Source organism: Eretmochelys imbricata, chromosome 19, assembly GCF_965152235.1.
Source record: "Eretmochelys imbricata isolate rEreImb1 chromosome 19, rEreImb1.hap1, whole genome shotgun sequence".
NCBI classification, from domain to species: Eukaryota; Metazoa; Chordata; order Testudines; family Cheloniidae; genus Eretmochelys; species Eretmochelys imbricata.
The window spans coordinates 2660748-2678704 of NC_135590.1; the positions used below are offsets into that span (position 1 = coordinate 2660748).

General features: G+C 52.7%; 2 protein-coding genes across 6 annotated transcripts in view; both read left to right on the top strand.

Annotated features, from left to right (window-relative positions):
* Positions 1–421: 421 nt before the first annotated feature.
* Positions 422–2610, top strand: LSM10 (LSM10, U7 small nuclear RNA associated). Of its 3 annotated transcripts, XM_077838040.1 has the most exons (3): positions 449–561; positions 1097–1610; positions 1783–2610. In XM_077838040.1, exon 3 carries the CDS (start codon positions 1800–1802, stop codon positions 2169–2171), a length of 372 nt encoding a protein of 123 aa, XP_077694166.1. In that variant the 5' UTR covers positions 449–561; positions 1097–1610; positions 1783–1799; the 3' UTR covers positions 2172–2610. The 3 variants fall into 3 exon arrangements, with proteins under 3 accessions (XP_077694167.1, XP_077694166.1, XP_077694165.1); XM_077838041.1 differs by lacking the exon at positions 1097–1610 and having other exon boundaries at positions 422–561; XM_077838039.1 differs by lacking the exon at positions 449–561 and having other exon boundaries at positions 845–1610.
* Positions 2611–9875: 7265 nt separating this feature from the next.
* The window catches only part of STK40 (serine/threonine kinase 40), a 43610-nt gene continuing 35528 nt past the window's right edge, over positions 9876–17957 (top strand). The window contains exon 1 of one of the 3 annotated variants that reach the window (XM_077837923.1): positions 9876–9977. Coding sequence is in view for 1 of the 3 variants with exons in the window: in XM_077837925.1 (XP_077694051.1) it covers positions 9974–9977 (4 nt within the window). In the remaining 2 variants the exon portion in view is untranslated. Of the gene's footprint in view, positions 10008–17957 lie in introns of all 3 variants that reach the window. The other 2 variants (XM_077837924.1, XM_077837925.1) reach the window with 2 other exon arrangements.

Below are 17957 nucleotides of genomic sequence, written 5' to 3' on the forward strand. Positions count from 1 at the left end.
GTTCCATGGCCCAGGGGCGGAGATGGGGGGGTTTTCTGGCCCGGGGGGGTGGGGAGATGAGGGTTTCTATGGCCCAGGAGAGATGGGGGGGTTCCATGGCCCGGTGGGGGTGGGGAGATGGGGGATGGTTCCATGGCCCGGGGGCGGAGATGGGGGGGTTCTATGCCCCGGGGTGGTGGGGAGATGGGGGTTTCTATGGCCCAGGGGAGATGGGGGGGGTTCTATGCCCCGGGGGCGTGGGGAGGGGGTGGTTCCAGGGCCCAAAGGGGCGGACGCAGTGAGGGGGCGGGCCTGCGACCTACGAAGGGCGCCCAGCCCCGCCCCGCCCCGGACATGAGCCAATGGGCAGCGGCCGCCCTGCCCCCAGACGCGCGTTGAAAGGGGGCGGGCCTCAGCGCCTGGGTCCCGCCCTCTGCTCACTGCGCAGGCGCCGCTGGGTGCGCGGTGATCTGGGGAGCGGGTCCGGAAGAGGCCGAGTTCGGCCCGGAGCGCGCGGAGCCTGGGGGCGGGGCCAGCCCGGGGCGCCCCCCCCCCCCCCGCCCCTGCAGGAGCAGCAGCCCGGTGAGCGAAGCCGCCAGCCTGCGTGTGCGCGCCCGCGCGTGGCTCCGCTCCCCTCCCCTCCCCTCCCCGCGGGCACGCGCCGGGCGCTCGCACCCGCCGGCCCCGGCCCGCGTCGGGAAGCGGCGGGGGCGGGGTCAGCCGGGCCGGGCCCCTCTGTCCCCCGTGGGTGGGGGTCGCTGTCTGGGCCGGGGCGACCAGGCTCCACGGTGAGGGGCTGGCCGAGCCCGTGGGCTGTTCTGGCCCCTCGCGGGTCGGGGCGGCCTTGTGACCCCCCCCCCCCCCGCCGCCCCCCGTGAGCGCTGGCAGCCCCCGCGTGGGTGCGGGGCAGGGGGGCGGCGGCGGGGTCTCCGCCCGTGGCCGGTGTGCGGACGCGCTGCTCCAGGAGCTCGGGCTGGACACGACCCGCTTTGGCTTCAAGGGCAGGCGGGCTTGGCGGCCCCTGAGAGACGGACCCGTTTGTTTGAGCCTCGGCTTTCGTGGGCGGCCGCCCACTGCGTCGGATGCGTTCATCTCCCCCCTCTGTCTTCCACTGCAGGCATCGGATGAAGTGGGCTGCCGCTCAGGAAAGCTGAGGCTCAAATAAACGGGCCCGTCTCTACGGGGCCACAAGTCCTCCCGCTCTCTTTGCGGAGACAGAGGAGCGCAAAACCTGCCCTTTGTTTGAGCATCGGCTTTCCTGGGCTACCGCCCGCCTCGTCGCTTTGGGATCTCCGACTCTGCCGCTCCTGGGCCCCTGCTCGGGCGTCTAGGCCTTGCTGCCTCGTGAAGGGGTGCGTGTCCCCAAAACGGACCCCACGGCAGGCACGGCCTTCCCCGGGACTGACTGGTTTCGGCAGAGTGGTTTAAGGCGGGAATGGGGCGGAGACCACCCCCCTTCGGCCTGTAGAGAGCGGAAGTGAGGCACCTTAACCGGGGCTCCTGTCCTGTCTGAGGCGCCTGCCGATGTCCCTGATGTGCCTCTTGCAGAGAGAAGTTTGGAGACTGATGCTTCTGGTTGTCTGGCCAGCGCCGTGTACCAATGCTCAGTTCATCCTGAAAGCTTCAGCCGTGTACGTATGTGTTATATAATGTGGTCCCGACAGACTGTCCCCAACGTTGCAGAACTCGGGACTAGCGGAGGCCGGGGGCAGTCGGAGGTAGCAGCAGGACCTGTTGGAGAGAGTTAACGTGGGGTGAATTCAGCAAGCGTTACACAGGCTTCTCTTGCTCTTTTCCTTGTAGTTGGGTAGCGCTGCACAATGGAAATCAGCCACTCTGTCAAAGAGCGCACCATTGCTGAGAACAGCCTGGTCATCCTACTCCAAGGTATCCACGGCTACGTCACCACAGTCGATCTCCGCGACGAGAGCACCGTGCTGGGCCGCATCACCAATGTGGACGCCTTCATGAACATTCGCCTGGCTGAGGTGACCTTCACAGACAGGCAGGGCAGAGTCTCCCAGCTGGATGACCTGTTTGTGACTGGCAGGAATGTCCGCTACGTCCATATCCCTGACGAAGTGGATATCAAGGCCACAGTGGAGAAGCAGCTGCAGCTGATCCACAAGGTGCGCTATTTTGGAGGCCGAGACAAAGGGAGAAAGGAATTCCCTACAGCAAGACACAAATAAACTCTCCTGGGCATTGCCCAGAATTCCCAGGGAGCTCTAACCTGGAACGACAGCTCTCAGATCCCTTATAACATCACCCCCACTTCTGTACTGGAAATCTTCCTGTCTCTGCTACCGTTTTAGAGACTACAACAAACATGTCTCATCCTGAAAGATCCCCTGGGCTGCTCTATCAAATCCCTTCTCCACTTGTTACGGGGTTTTGGTTTCTTAGGGCAGCTTCCTGACATTGGTGTTGGGGGGATGAAGGGGGGGGGGAATGCAAACAAGGGATCATCCATAGGGGTTTATTTTTAAATTTTAAGGCCTCTGTGAAACCTTCTGGTGTGTTTCTTGATGCTCTGGCAGGTAAAGGGAAGGAGGACACTTTTATATCCTGTCTCGTTCTTAAGTTGATCGGTAAACTTTTTTTCAAATAAAATCTTTATCCAGAAACCAACAGGCTTCTTCTGTGTTATCATTAGGTCTCTCCAGTGCCCTTTGCCAACTCCATTGATCTGTGGCTTGGGCCATCGCTCTATTTTTATTTGATCAATGGCTGGTGGATTATTTCTGTTATCACATAAATCTTTGCTCACCAGCTAAGACCTGAGAATTCGCTACCTTCTCTCCATTAGGAAGTTAGAACCAGAAAGATCCTTCTGAGTGGAAGGCAAAATGGAAATCTCAGCTCATGAGACAGGCCAGAGGGCTAGCTAGCAGGGACAATTGGATTATTAACTGACCCCTGGTTGCTCACCTTGTGTTATCCAAATGCTAGAAGTGGTTTTGCCTTTGCAGTGGAAAAGAGATCAGAAAGGCCTAGGTCATTGCCGCAAAAAAATGTAGCCATGCCATCTTTCCCTGGCTGATTAAACCCTGTCATCTCTGGTGTCCTGATTTAAAATGAAATGAAGTGAGCTGTAGCGCACGAAAGCCGATGCTCAAATAAATTTGTTGGCCTCTAAGGTGCCACAAGTCGTCCTGTTCTTTTTGTGGATACAGACTAACACGGCTGCTACTCTGAAACCAGGGATAAGCCAAGCATTGAATGCATCCTTGCTCCGCTGTGCGTATTCAATCCTGTGTCCGGGTGAGGTGAGTCGCACAGGCTGTGCTGGAGGCAGGAAAGCACACAGACTGCTGATAGCTCAACGGGACGAATCCCCTTCTCTGACACACACAGAAGGAGTCGCTCCTGAAATAGTTATGCCCTGGTTAACAGCTGACAGCCCCGGAGCTCTCCTAGCCTGTCACTGGTGCAGGTGAGATGGACAGTGACCCCTTGGCCAGTCGGGCTGGGAGCCCTTGTGCCTGGTTTGGCTCTCTAGTGAGACACAGACCAGTGTCAATAGTGTCTAGCTGAGTTTGTCCATTTCCTGCTAGCAGGTGGGTGGGAAGCTGTGAAGCTGGATCTTAAGGGGGGAAATAATAAAAGGATCCTTCCATGCACATGCTCTGTCGTTTTTGCCAGCCTGGCACCTGCTATGGGAGAGGACTTCGACCCCTACTGCTTTCATCCTGGCACAGTGTACCAGCGCTGCATGGCGTAGTCACAGAAGTCACACAGCCTGGCCTAGCCCTCCTCTGCAGAGCACAGTGAGTGATCAGGGCTACGTGGTGCTGACATTTGGTTGCACAAGAGACAGGCCATCTAACCCAACAAAGACATGTCAGCTGCAGACCACTCTGTTCATCCCAGCCATCCAGGGGGCAGGCAAGGTTTACCTAATCTTAGTAGAGAGGTGACTTTCACCAGGGAAAGTAATGGGACTGGAATTGCTTTTTGATGATTCACAGGTCTAAATGTCCCTCTGGACACAGCAAAAGATGTCCCTGCCAGCACTCCAGCTCTCTGCTGCTCCCTCGAGCCAGGAAGGAGTCAGCCTGGGCCACAGCCAAGGGCAATAGATGATTTCATCCTATTTTGACAGGGCTCTTTTTGCCAATCAGCACTATCTGGCTCCTCTGAGATGGAGCTCTGGTCTCTTCACTCACACACAGCCCAGTCCTGGCCTGTATCACAGGGTGACCGCACACCCGTTGTCTCCTGTTTATCATTCGAGCGGGCAGGTGTGGGGTTGGCTGAGTCACCCGCAGCAGGTCAGCTGGTAGCTAACACATGGGGACTGTCAGAGTTGGACTGTGAGCTGGCAGGAGCAGTGTGGGAGCTGGAATGGTGTGGAGGGGAGAGCAGACTGGTGAGCAGAGCAGAGTCTTGACTTCCAGCTGCCGTTCCCAGCTCTGAGAGGGGTTGCGGTCTGGGGACTGGAGCCACGGGACTGGAAGTCAGGACTCCTGGGTTCTGGCCCTAGCTCGGGGAGGGGATTGGGCTGTAATGGTCAGAGCAGGGGAGTGGGAGTCCAAACTTCTGTGTTCTAGTCCTGGCTTTGCCAGTGATGCTCTGTGCCTCGATTTCCTCATCAGTGGCCTGGGTCGCGTGAGGCTGAATCCCTGTACCGTGGAGGGGGCGGAACTTGGAAGCCCTGAGGCAAGGCACTAGCAAGGAAGCTGTCTGATTTACTCTTTCCAGGATCTCTAGGGCAGCAGCTGCTGCAGGGTCAGGTGCAGCCGGAATGGTTCAGGGCCAGCCCCGGCACAAGCAATGAAAGTGACAGCTTGGTCACCACCCTGGGTGGCTTGAGGATCTGCATGACATTAGCAGACACGGGCTTTATGGCTCCCCAAGCTTTGGGGCTGGGAGAAGTTGTTTCTCCTTGGGGGCTGGCAGTCTGCTGTGATTGTAGTTCTGGGGCAGAGCCTGCACCTTGTACTAACATGGCCCACATGTATGTTTGGGACATGACGCTGGGCTGCCATTCAAGCCCCTCTGGTGGGTGCCGCATGATGGCGCAAAGCAGCCCGCTCCCAATGCTGGGGCGGGCTGGGCTTGACACTGTCGATGTCCACACTGCTGCTCGGGAGCCTCATGACAGCACAGAGCAGGGAGCCAGGGTTTGTGCAGCAGGCAGCTTTTCCCTGGGCCTTCGGGAGAGGTGATGTTACATCTCCTGGAATATGATCAGGGCCGAATTCCTCATCACCGTGCACCACCTGCAGCCATGTTTGGATGGGCAGAGGGTGAGGCATTGCCCAGTGACCACGCAAGTGTTTGCACCCGCTCAGCCCAGGGGTGAACAGCCCCCCTAAAGTGCTGGTCAGCAGAGTACTTGGCTCCTACGAGGCAGTTCCCGGACTGGGCTCTGACATACCTAGCGAAGGCTCACCTAGCTCGTCCAGCAGGGGACAGAGCCATGCCGCAGACACACACAACTAACACATCCAGCTGCATCCATCCCAGACCTCCACTCACACATGCATTCTGCCCCCGGGTTATGTTTTTCTCCAGCTAGTGAAAGTTAGGTGGGAAATGCCCTGACTCAGCAAGAATCACAGGCCGTTTGGAAAACTGAGACACCCGCTTTCACAAGCTGGCTGGTGCTGCCGCTGGGACCTTCTCTGAGTTAAAGGGCCCCCCCCGGGAGCTGGTGTAGGAGGAGGGGGGCTTGTGCCATCCTTCTTCGGGATCTAGGTTTCTCTTTCTTGGCACACATGCTTTGACTGTTGCTCTGTCTGCCTGAGCAGCCCAGGGAGGCAGGGCTCGACTTAGCTCACTGTGTCTGTGGAAGAAGCTGAGCAGCCCTGTGGGCTGTGGGAAGGGGGGACCAGCTGGCAGCCAGACAGAGCAGGGATGAGCGGCTTTGGGCACTGATTTATAATGATGTGGCTGTGCAACAGAATTAGCTCCATGGTAATCGGCCCCTGATTCCCTCGTCCCACCAGTGCCCAGCCAAGAGCCTCCCGATTTCATGCACTTTATAAAGAATTTGGACCTGAAATTGGTGCTTGTGAAGCAACAAGCTGGTGTCACTGGTGTTCAGTGCAGTGCTGGCAGGAGCTGGGCAAATTCTCCTGCTCCAGCTCTGCAGATAGCCCTCAATCCCAACCCGCAGCCCCCCTGCCATTCCAGTTCCGGACTGGTTGTCTCCTGGCCAGAGCCTGCCAATCGTGCCAATTTGGGGAGCGGGGAGGTGTGCATGTGTGAGAGGCAGCAAGAGCTGGTGTGTGATGAGAGACTGCAGGTGTGCGTGGGTGTCAGAGGTGAGCAGGGTGTGAAGAGGAGAGCGAGTGTGTGTCTCTCGGAACCCCTGTGAGTGAGCGTGGGAGGGCGGGGCACTGCGCCCTGGGCTTGGGGAAGGTGTCAGCTCGCTGGCCCTGCAGACCTACCTCCCCCTCCCCCCAGCACGTCCATCCGTGTGCGTCATCCAATCACCAAGGCAACCTGGCTCCATGACCTCAGGGGTGTAACATCCCAGCAGCTTTGGAGGAAGAAAACAAACCTCCCTGTATCCTAACTACAGCCCGAGCTGTGATAGATGGGGGCTGGCGGGGGGTGCGTAGGGGTGTAGGCTGATTTTCGGGACAGGTTGCAGCTTTGTATCTGTCCCGGTGGAGAGAGCCAGCGGGCCCTGCTGCTGGATTCTGTGCTCCCTCCCAGTGATGTATTTGGTCCCTCAGCACCGTCTCTTGTTCCTGCAATGCTGCTGTTGCATGAATAAGGAGAGGCTCCAGAAGTGACATTGTCCCTTCTCGCTCTGGGGCCAGCGGGGTCTGGAAATCGCTCTCAGCAGTGACAATAACATGATCAAGATCAGTTGGGCATTAAACCCCGCTCTGTGCCTCAGCTGAGACAGAGCCTGGGAGAAACCAGCTAGCCCTTCCCACGAGCAGAAGACTCTGCCCTTCCTGGGGTCAGGGCTTCCCAAAGAAGCATGGGAAACCTCAGGCTGCAGCGTGGGGTGTCAGTGCGGGACAGGGATGCTGCAGCCTACCTACATGCACCTCTCAAGTCCCCTTGGGAGACAGGGGCAGCAGAGGGTGTGTCCCATCTACACCTTACTCCTAAAGGCAAAGTGACCCACCCCCTGCACACACCTGGGCAGTTTGCAATGTGTCCAGGTAGCTCCCAGGGAGAGGGATGGACCCACAGACCTCAGGACAAACAGCAGCCCCTTCTCTCAGCAGCATTGGCTGACTAAGTACAGTTCAAGCCTGGGAAGTGACTGGAACTGCTGTTTGTGCGGACCCTGGGCCAGTCTGGAGCAGCCGGAGAGACAGCTGCACATGGGTGGGGGGACCTTCTAACAAATCCCAGTCCCATCTACTTCCCGCTTTTAGGAGTGGGAGTGTCTAGGAACTAGGCCATGGGGGTTTCCCAAGCCTTCCCAGTAGGGAGGCAGGCACAGTAACCACAGCCCAGGGGCCTTCATTACTCAGCATTTGTACAGTGCTGTGAGATCCTCAGCTGCATCTCCATGTCAGGAGCCCTGGGGCCAGCCCAGGTGTCAATCCTGCAGAGCTCCAGGGAGTGTACGGGGAGGGAGCTGCTGGTCTCCTTAGCCATGCTGGGTCTGGACTGCGGCAGAACTTGACATGTTGGGCCACAGACAGGAGCTTCCCTCCCCGTCCCCTGCCACCCTCTCCTGATGCTCATTAATGCAAGCGCTGGCCTCTCACATGGCACAGTCTAGGAAGGACCATGTGGGCTGTTGGTTCACTCTGCTCCCCTGCAGGCATGATGCTGTGGAGTAACTGGGCATTGGAATATCCCACGGTAATGCAGATACAGTAGAGTCTTCCCTGCCTCCCTCCCCAGTCTGTTCCACCCACAGCTCTCCTGTGGCTGGATGGTACAATCAGGAGGAGGAGAGGAATTGACTAATGCTCCTGGGGGTTTTGAGGTTGCCTCTCCTCCTTCTGTTGCTGAGAGGCAGAGAGAATCCAGAGAGGGAGGAGGGTGCCCTGCCTGTTACATGATTCACCCTGCGTGATGCAATTGCTTTAGAGTACCTGTGTGCAGCTGATTCACCAGAGGAGTGGCAGGGGGCAAAGGCTGGGAAGAGATTGCACCAGCTGCGCGGGGCTGCTTATTGGGCTGCTTCACAGGAAAGGCTGCTCCAGCACCACACCTGACATGAATCACCCCTGGCTAAACCTCTGGGAGTCTCATGAGATCACAGAGGGCTGCCTGCCATCTCTGATGCATCCCCATCACATCCCATTCTGGGTGTGGGGACTCAGAAACCCCCGGGGCGGGTTCGTGCATGGGCCCCACTTGCACTCGCTTTCCCGAAATCGCTGGCCCTAGCCCTGGCCCTGGCCCAAGGATCTGGGAGATCAGCTTAGGAACATAGGGACTGTCAGACTGGATCAGATCACTAGCCTGCCTAGCCCAGAATCCCCTCTGTGACAGCAGCCAGGAGCAGGTGTTTCACAGGAAGGAGCCCTGCTGGGGACCTGCCCCCAAGGATAGTTAACCCTGACAGGGAGAGGTTGGCCTAGGCCCTGAAGCAGGAGTATCTAGATTCCTTCAAGGCTGCTAGAAGGGCTTTGTGTGTAATCCTGGCTTTTGGGCTGTGGATGCTCTCCATATCCATAGAAACATCCCATCCTTTTGACCCCTGCTATGCTCTTGGCCTCTCTGGGATCCTGTGCAGGGAGTTCCCCAGGTTAATCATGTGTCATTTGTGTGTACAATGTTGTTGTAGCCACATTGGTCTCAGGCTATTAGAAAGACAAGGTGGTGAGGGAATATCTTTTATTGGACCGACTTCTGTTGGTGAGAGAGACCGGCTTTTCAGCTACACAGCTCTTCTTCAGGTCTGGGAAAGGGACTGTGAGCATCACAACTAAATATAAGATAGTTTAGCAAAAGTAGTTAGCACATATTCTAAGGGACCATTTAAGGTGAAGTGGCCCATTAATATCCCTGTAACCACGGGACTAAAAGGGCAGTTAGTGGGGTTACAGATTGCTGTAATAAGCCACAAATCCAGGGTCTGTGCTCCGTCCAGGATCCTTAGCATCGAGCAAAGTTGCGCATTTAAGCTCCCAGGCCCGTCTTTGGCAAGTGTTGTGCAGGTTTCCTCTGAGGATGGGGCCCGAGGGGGTCAGCTGCGGAACGGTCGCTGCGTGAGACACGTCCCCCCCACCCCCCCCGGGCAATGGGGCGTTTCCTTCATTCGCGAGCGCGGCGCTGGGCTGCTTTCGCCCACCGAGCTGCTGCTGGGGCCTTGGGGGCCCTGCATGAGGGACCCCAGTGCTAGGCACGTGTGGGCCCCACGGCCCGTGACGGGGGGGGTGGGGGGCGGATCACTGTTGCTGTACAGCTGTGAGGTGCAAGGCGGACAGGCACCCTGGGCATTCGCGGGGAAGGGAGCTCTAGGGCCCCCCCCGGGGCATTTGCCTCGCAGGGGCTGGGGGGACCCCACATTGCTCAGGCTGCAGACAGCCCACAGGTGACCCAGCAAATAGCCACCCAGCTCTCCTCCAATCACAGCCAGGCCGCTTTTTAATCCCCCCAGTTACCCACCAATCCCCATGCTCCAGGCCAGCCCACCTGGGGCACAGCCAATCAGCACGGGAGGTTGACCAGCCCTGCCCAGTCACCTATCCCGCCCCTGCGGTGATCAGCCAATCAGCAACTAGCACCCTCCAAACTCCTCAGTCGCCTTCCTGCCCAGCTAAGATTTCAGCCAATCAACATTGGTGGCGCTGGCCCAGCCTTCCAATCAGGAGCGGCTCTGGGAAGATCTGTGACTTCTCCGGACAGCGGCAGCCGCCATCTTTGCTCTGCCCAGAGGCGCCAGAAAAAAAGATGGCGGCTAGCAGAGGGGGCGGAGCCGGGCGGAGGCGTGGCTTGGCGTGGTGCGTCACTTCCGTTGTCAGGTGGCCGCCGCCGGGAGCGGAGCGGAGCGAGCCGGGGAGGGGGTGAAGCGGGCCTGGGCTGCGGTAGGGGATCCCTCCGGCCGGGCCCGGGGGTCATGGGTGAGGAGCGCTGAGCGGCCGCCGGGACCGGTGAGGGGGGGGCGCGGGTCATCCGGCAGGGATGTGGGGCCATCGGGGTGTGGGGGCTACCCCCCCTCCCTTGGGGGGCCGGGGGGCGGGGCGGTTAACCCCCCCCACTCCCGGGGCAGGGGCCCCCCTTTCCCTTGGGGGGCCGGGGGACGGGGCGGTTAACCCCCCCCTACTCCCGGGGCAGGGGCCCCCCGTTTCCCTTGGGGGGCGGGGCGGTTAACCCCCCCCTACTCCCGGGGCAGGGGCCCCCCCTTTCCCTTGGGGGGGCGGGGCGGTTAACCCCCCCCACACTCCTGGGGCTGGGGACATGCCTGCTGGACTGGGGCTCCCTCTCTTGGCACAGTTGCCCCCTGGCTGGAACCCTTCCCCTCCCCCTGCTGTTCTCCTGTTACCTAGCAGTGGAGCAGGGTTACACCTCCAGGAACCATGGAAACGCCCCTCGTCCAGCAGGGATGGGGGCTTAGAACCCCTCCCCAGGAGCTCCTGGTGTTTAGCTAGATAGTGTCCCCCTCTGAAAGCTTTCACTTGTGTCGTGGGGCAGATTATGGGGGGCATAGGCTTGTCAGAGCTCTCCCAAGAGCCCTGTAAGTTTCCCTGAAGGTCCTTGGCATGGGCTCTGCTGCCTGTGACTGATAGGCACAGCAACAAGAGTGACCAAATCCGCAAAGTGCTCCTTCTGCTATAGTGCTGGGGATGCGCCCAGCCCATCGGGCAATGAAGCCCAGCACGGGTAGTGATGGGAAAGGCTAGGTCTAGTGTCATATGCAGTGGTGGTGTAGCCACCTTGGTCTTAGGATATTGGAGAGACAAGTCGGGGAGGTAGTATCTTTTATTGGACCAACTTCTGTTGGTGAGAGAGAAAAGTTTCCAGGCTGACACCTGAAAAGAGTTCTAGGTCTCTCTCACCCACACAAGTTGGTCCAGTAAAATATATTACCTCCCCCACTTCATAGCTGTGTCAGGCAGGCTCCTTCACCAGGAATCTCCCAGGACACTTTGTAGAGGGAGATCCGGGCATTCCTCTTCCGAACCCCCAGCCTGGCAGCTTTGTTTCTGAGGTGACTGATGCATGGTGGTTTATCATTATTTATAGGCTGTTGGGCTAAATGCAGCATTTCCCAGTTTCTGATGATTCGCCCTGTCGGTTTCAGGTTTAACATGTAATATGGTTTGGAGTGTTCTCACCACATCAGAACCCACTTCAGATAGCGCCCGCCCTGTGACTGGCAGCATTGGTTTATTTATCTTGCTGTGTCCTGAAATCTTTAACTACATAGATGACAGAAACAAGAGTCAGCAAAGACCTGTTATTAGTCATATAGTATTGCAGATGTGCCAACTGTTTTCTGATGAGTATAAACATGCTGAGAATGGAGTCCTGGCCTGGAAGAGGCTACGTCTGAATGGGTGAGTGGGTACCATGCAGTGCAAACAGTGTTGCCAGAGAGTATTATCTAGGAGTTTCAGCAAGTCACTGAGACTTTTTGGGCTGTATCTACTGTAGGAAAATTGGCCCTTAGATTCCCCACTGGCTGCGGTAGTGTAGACAGGGGTCAGATATTTGTACCATCAAGTCATTTATCTTACGCCACATCTTATACCTTTCCTACAGCTGGTGGAACTGCACTGCTGGGAAAGTATAGATAAGCCCTAGGCTCTGTTCTTAGTTCTGCTGCTGACTCACTGTCATTAGGAAAATCACCTTTCCATGTATCTCTACCTTAATCTGTAAAATGTTGGGTATAATGCCTTCCTGTCCGGCAGGAGGCTTGCAAGTCTTAATGAATATTTCCAATCTACTTTGAGCTCTGGATGACAGGTGCTATCGAAGTGTGATCATGTTGGGGGTGGTCACTGTAGCTGGAATGCTTGGTGGAAGACTCGGATTCTCAGATTTGAAAGAAAAGAAGCATGATGTCTGAGTCTCTGGTTTAGCCCTTGTAAGTGCCATATTCTACAGCAGGGTCAAGGAAACTGCCCCACTATCTGGTTTTTTTTAGCTGCAGAAACTGAGTAAATAACTGGTTGTCTCTAAAACCTGCAATAACTGATTAAAGTGGCTGAGAAAGCCTGAATATTTTCTAGGATTCACAGTGGCTTTCACAGAAACTTAGAAAGAAGCTGCACTGAAATCTTGATGGAAAGCTGGAGGAGAAAATAGTTAATTTATGACAGGTTTCAGAGTAACAGCCGTGTTAGTCTGTATTCGCAAAAAGAAAAGGAGTACTTGTGGCACCTTAGAGACTAACCAATTTATTTGAGCATAAGCTTTCGTGAGCTACAGCTCACTTCATCAGATAGTTAATTTATGCACATATTGAAGCTGTCTGGTATGCAAATATTGTACTTGGGATGTTTAAGTATTGAATAGCCTAGAGAGGTTGAAGTGGTCTTGATCATGAAATTATTCAGGGACTGAAACTCCAGTTCAAAGTGTTCAACTTGTTTGTATGTCTGTCCTGCTATGTGAGAATTGGAAACATAAGCTTGCATGTGAACTCTTACAAGGATAAGTGGGGGAAGGAGGGGCTTGAAAGTTACTCTAACCATTCACATCTAGGCTTTGGATTTAAACCCTGATAAGGCTCCTACTGGTACTTGATTTTCTGCTGCTCTGGTCCTTAGTAGTGATTTGTTCTGATCTGTGAAGATGCAGGCTGTTCAGGAAGGCACCTGGGACTAGGTTGAGTGGTGGTTACCCAGCTGATCAGAGACGCTTGCACACTGGCTTCCCTGCTAGCCAGTGTTAATCTTACTTCCATAAACATCAAATTAATCCATTGACTCTTTAAAAATATGTATGCACAAAAAATATTTTAGAGCTAAATGTCTTTGTCTAAAAGTTCTTTAAGTTTGGTATTAATGTTTGTTTAGCACTTCTTGCATGTAAAGTACTAGCCCCGTGCTAAGTGTTCCTTTCTGGTGTCAGTGCACAGAAAAACTCATGGACTCCTGTGGAGAAGATTGCTTTACATCTGTACTGTTAGGAAAGAATCAGATGATAGTTTTACCCACCTGTGTAACAGCTTTGATACTTTCTGATACTTCGATACTTTGACTTTAGAATCGTGGAAACTTAGTCTGACTTCTTTTTCTTTGCAGGTAAAGTAGGTGGGAATTTACAGTGAAGAATTTTAGGGAAAATGTGAGTGACTCTTTAACTAGGTGCTAAAACCTTAAAAGGAAGTTTTGCTTTTAACAGAAATGACTTTCTGAGAACATCGACAACCTTCTGAGTAAAGGTTTCCATCAAACTCAACAATGGAGTTGTAACATCCTGACTCTCTTAAGATCCCCTACTGACTTGCTAGTAAGGAAAAGTGGTTTCATGATCCCATTCAAAATCTAAATGTTTTCTCTTTCTGACCAGGCTGCTGAAGCCGAGAGAGATTTTCCTGGTCTTGCACGGTTTTTTTTGTGGTGTGGAAGCCAGTGTCCTATTGACTCATCTCTTAAGGGTGTGTTCAAAGGTAGCAGCAGTTAGATAGATTTTGGACCAGTTCATGAAACTACAGAAGTGCAACTACATTCACATTGGCCTTCAAACAATTGCCACATTCCCTTGCCTACATTTGGTCAGAGGTAAGCTTCCTGACTTTCACTGAGATAAATTTGCCAAGCCTGCATAGCTTGCATACCTTCCACAACTAACCGCTCTAAAATAGGCTTGTTCCATAACAGGCCTGTGTGCTTGTGAGGCACTTTGAAAAGCAACTTTTTCTGTCTTGAGTAACATCTGAAATACATTTGTGAGCCTGAAGAAGCGTTTACTTCATTAATTCTGGGTGTGCATAGTGTACATTTATATGTACACACACTTACTTCAGTAATATCCGCTCTTTTCCAGGATCCAGATTGTTGTGAGACATTAGTTGGAACAACCTACACCTTGTTTGTGCAGAAATGGTGTCCCTAGCCTCTGTTTGCCATAAGCTGGGATTGGGTCACAGGGCATGGATCACTTGATGATAACCTGTCTGTTCATTTCCTTTGGGGCACCTGCCATTGGCCACTGTCAGAGGACAGGATACTGGGCTTGTTGGACCTTTGGTCTGACCAGTATGGCCGTTCTTACGTAAGTCTGAGCTGTCTTCTGCTAACTGATCTTGGTGGTTCCCAAGTCTTCCCAGAACAAGACAGTCCAGCACCTTTCAATCATAACTAACAAGTTCTTGTCTAAGATACAGCTGTACTATACTGATGTACAGTACAGGTGCCAGGCAAGTGTAGTGTGCACTTACCTATATGCACCATTCAATTGTTTACTCTGATGGGGGTCTCCATGGGGTATGACTGCATGAAATGAAACTAATGAAATTCCCAAGTGTGACTTTCCCCTCTGGTGTTAGCCAGACCGGTGATCTGCTAGGTCACTCCAATCCTTGACTCTGGGAGCCAGCCTGACCCTGCTCTGCTGTGAGAACCCCCACTCCTGGGCTGTTTACGCACAGCCTCTGGCATGTAAGCTGCTCCTTGGATTGTGCAACTGAATGACACTAGCCAATATCTCTGGTCCCAGACACAACCCTAGGAACCTCTGTCTTGCAGTGTCCAGTTATGCCCGCTGGATGCTGCAAACTTATATAAGTTGGTCAATTTAACAAAGAATTGAAATGTACCAGGCTTGTTATCCCAAGGGGAGCCTCTGACACACTTCAAACCAAACACACTGCTTCAGGTAGAATAAACAAATTTATTAACTATAAAGATAGATTTTAAGTGATTATAAGTCAAAACATAAGTCAGATTTGGTCAAATGAAATAAAAGCAAAACGCATTCCAAGCTGATTTTAACACTTTCAGTGCCCTTACAAACTTAGATGCTTCTCACCACAGGCTGGCTGGTTGCTCTTCAGTCAGGCTCTCCCCTTTGATCAGTGCTTCAGTCACTTGGTGTGGTGTCTGTAGATGTAGGTGGAAGAGAGAGAGAGCGAGCATGGCAATTGTCTCCCTTTTATCATGTCCTTTCTTCCCTCCTGGCTTTCCACACCCCTCTGCCCTCTTCCCCCCCCGCAAGTCAGGTGAGCATTACCTCATTGCAGTTCCACACTGACCAAAGGAAGGGGGGTGACTCATTGGAGAGTCTAACTGATTCTTTTGTTGCTGCCTAGGCCAGCATGTATTGTTCCTGTGAGGCTGGGCTGGGTTTGTCCAATCCATGCCCTGATGAGGTGTGAACTGCCCCTCTGCTTCTGGAGAGTTTTTGTCTGGGCTTGCTTTAAGCCATGGGGATACATTTTCAGCCTTACAACTTTATACATGAAATTATAACCTTACTATAACATCACTATTATAATCATGCTCAGTGCATCATAAGCCTTCCGAAGACGCCTGACATGACAAACTTTGCATTGTATACCACACAATCATTTTACAAGGATGAACATGAGGGTGCTGGGTGTTCCCCCCAGGTAGTGGATGTAACACTAATTTTGCTTTAGATTGATAGATACAACCTACTCATTCATGCAGCAAAGTAGCACATTGTGAACATGGTGAGGGAACAAACAGTTCATGTGTAGCACTATTTCTGTTTTCAATCAGTGTTTAGCAATTTCTTGTCTTTCCTTTTCAGGCCCCAGCAGTGAAGGAGAAAATCTTACACACTCTGAGCACTTGTCTTAGTTGAGGTGGACAGTGCCGGATAAGAACTGCTTAGACAATAATAAAGCTTTAAAGATGCAGATAGAGGCTAGCAGAAGATGAGTTTCTGTGGCTATGCTATTGTTCCCTTCATTAGAATCCTAGAATATCAGAGTTGGAAGGGACCTCAGGGGGTCATCTTAGTCCAACCCCCTGCTCAAAGCAGAACCAATCCCCATTTTTGGCCCCAGATCCCTAAATGGCCCCCTCAAGGATTGAACTCAAAACCCTGGGTTTAGCAGGCCAATGCTCAAACCCCTGAGCTATCCCTCCCCCTTGTTCACCTGAACAAGATAACAGAGAACTCATTTTACTTTGATCTACCTGGGACCTTGTCATTTTGTTCTGTAATTTACTTGTGGCTCTTAACAGTGAAACTTAGATTAAGATGCTTCATTGTTGCAATATATAAAATATCAGTCTTGTCTTAAATTTGTCATTGGGAGAACCCACAGGTGCCCCTCCCTGCTCACCTCTTCAGAGATGGCAAGAGAGTGTCTGTTGTTCTTGCTTTTATTTTGGCTGCCTAACCACCCCTTCCCTCTAACACCATCTTGTTTATTGTTTGCTCAGTGATTCTGATCTTGAATTTGAGTGAGACTCTTCTGTGTAGTAGATGATTCTTTAAGTGCTGAAAGCAGACCAGGAAGCTGCATGTCTTGGTGCTGTGATTGATCCTCCTTTGCAGGAGAAATAGAGAATCCTGAACTCGGGACTTGGCAGCATAAAAAAGCAAAACAATTTTTCTATTTTTTAAAAGCATTTATTTGGCATGTTACATTATTTTCAGAATCTCTTGGACATTGTGTTAGCATGGCTGAGGTTTACGAATTAGACTCAATGTACATTACTATTTATATTACATTGCCTAAAAGTATTCTAGGCACCTCACAGGACAAATAAAACACAGCTCCTACCCTGGAGAGACTCCATTCTAATATCCGATATGGTGGGCCTCAGATCAGTGGGGAGGAGGACAGAAGAACTCAGCAACAGGTAATGCATAGCAGAGCCAAAACCCTTTTTACTGTGTGAACAAATTCAGTGGCTTTTTTTGACTTCTTTCCTGGCGGTGTCACAGTGAGAGTAGGTCTTGCAGAGGGATTTAAATAAGTAGAAGGTAGTGGCTGGGCATACCAGCTGAGTAAGAATGTCCCTGTGAGGAGGGGGCAGAGGGTAAGCCTGGAGAGGCTTCGGGAGAAGTGGAGTTAAATGTTAGATGACTAGCCAGAACTGTGTGATGTCTAGCCCTTGTCTACACTAGCAGAAATCAGATGGATAATTCTCTACTGGTGCAGTGGTCGCTGTAGTAAAGAAAGGGCCCAGGTGTCTCTACCCACCAAGTTAACTCACTCTGCATCTGAGTCCTGGCTGTATTACAGCTTCCACCATTGCAATGACTGGTGGAGAATTACAGGTCTGAATTTTGCCATTGTAGGTAGGTAAAGCCCTGTATCAGCAGCCTCATCCGGGTATGCAACATGCCCAATTCTGTTTCTGTGTGAAACTCCTACTGAGTGGCTTCTCACTATAGCATAATCTCCAACTACCAGCATCTGGCGGGCTATTTTTCAGAAAACAGTCCATGTTCTGGTGGGTATCTGAAGTGTCAGATGCTGCATAGTTCCTCCTCCTCCTCCCCTGCAGCCCCCCCCCTTCGCGCCCCCCCCGATAGTGTGGTGAAAATGGGCTGGATCAAACCAATCTAAAGGTACTTTAATTGTGTGGGCGTTTGTCAGTCTAATCACTTTACAAATAAAGATTTTAAATTACTGCAGTTCAGATTGAACATCTTTTCTCTCTAATTCTTCCCAGACCATGTTACATTGAGTATTGGTCTTCTGGCTCTCCATGGTTGAGCCCTTTCTCTTCCAACTAGTAACTGACAGTTCAATCCCTGGCTCAGTCTAGGCTGTGCTCAGTATAGGAGCCATACCTCTGCTTAGGTTCTGCTGTGGGATTTGCTCTCTCAGATGCTGTGCAAAGCCTGTAATTTTTACTGAGTTTAACTGAATAAATCCTTGAGCACATGTTCATTTTCCCATTAAACATTTTCTAACTGGAGAATTCTTTCCTGGAAATCTAATGGAGAGGCAGCTAGTTAGTAAAGTTTGAGCCTGCCCTGCTACAGTGCGTCTGATACTGTTTTGCCAATGAACGTAACAAGTGATCCTAACCAATGGGAAGGTTTCATCAACCACTGAAAAACATCAGTGAGCAAAATCAAGTGTAACGAGCAAGGCGCAGAGGGGTTCCTCTGCAGAAGGGATTCTTTTTCCTATGGCTAATTACAAAACTGGTCCAATA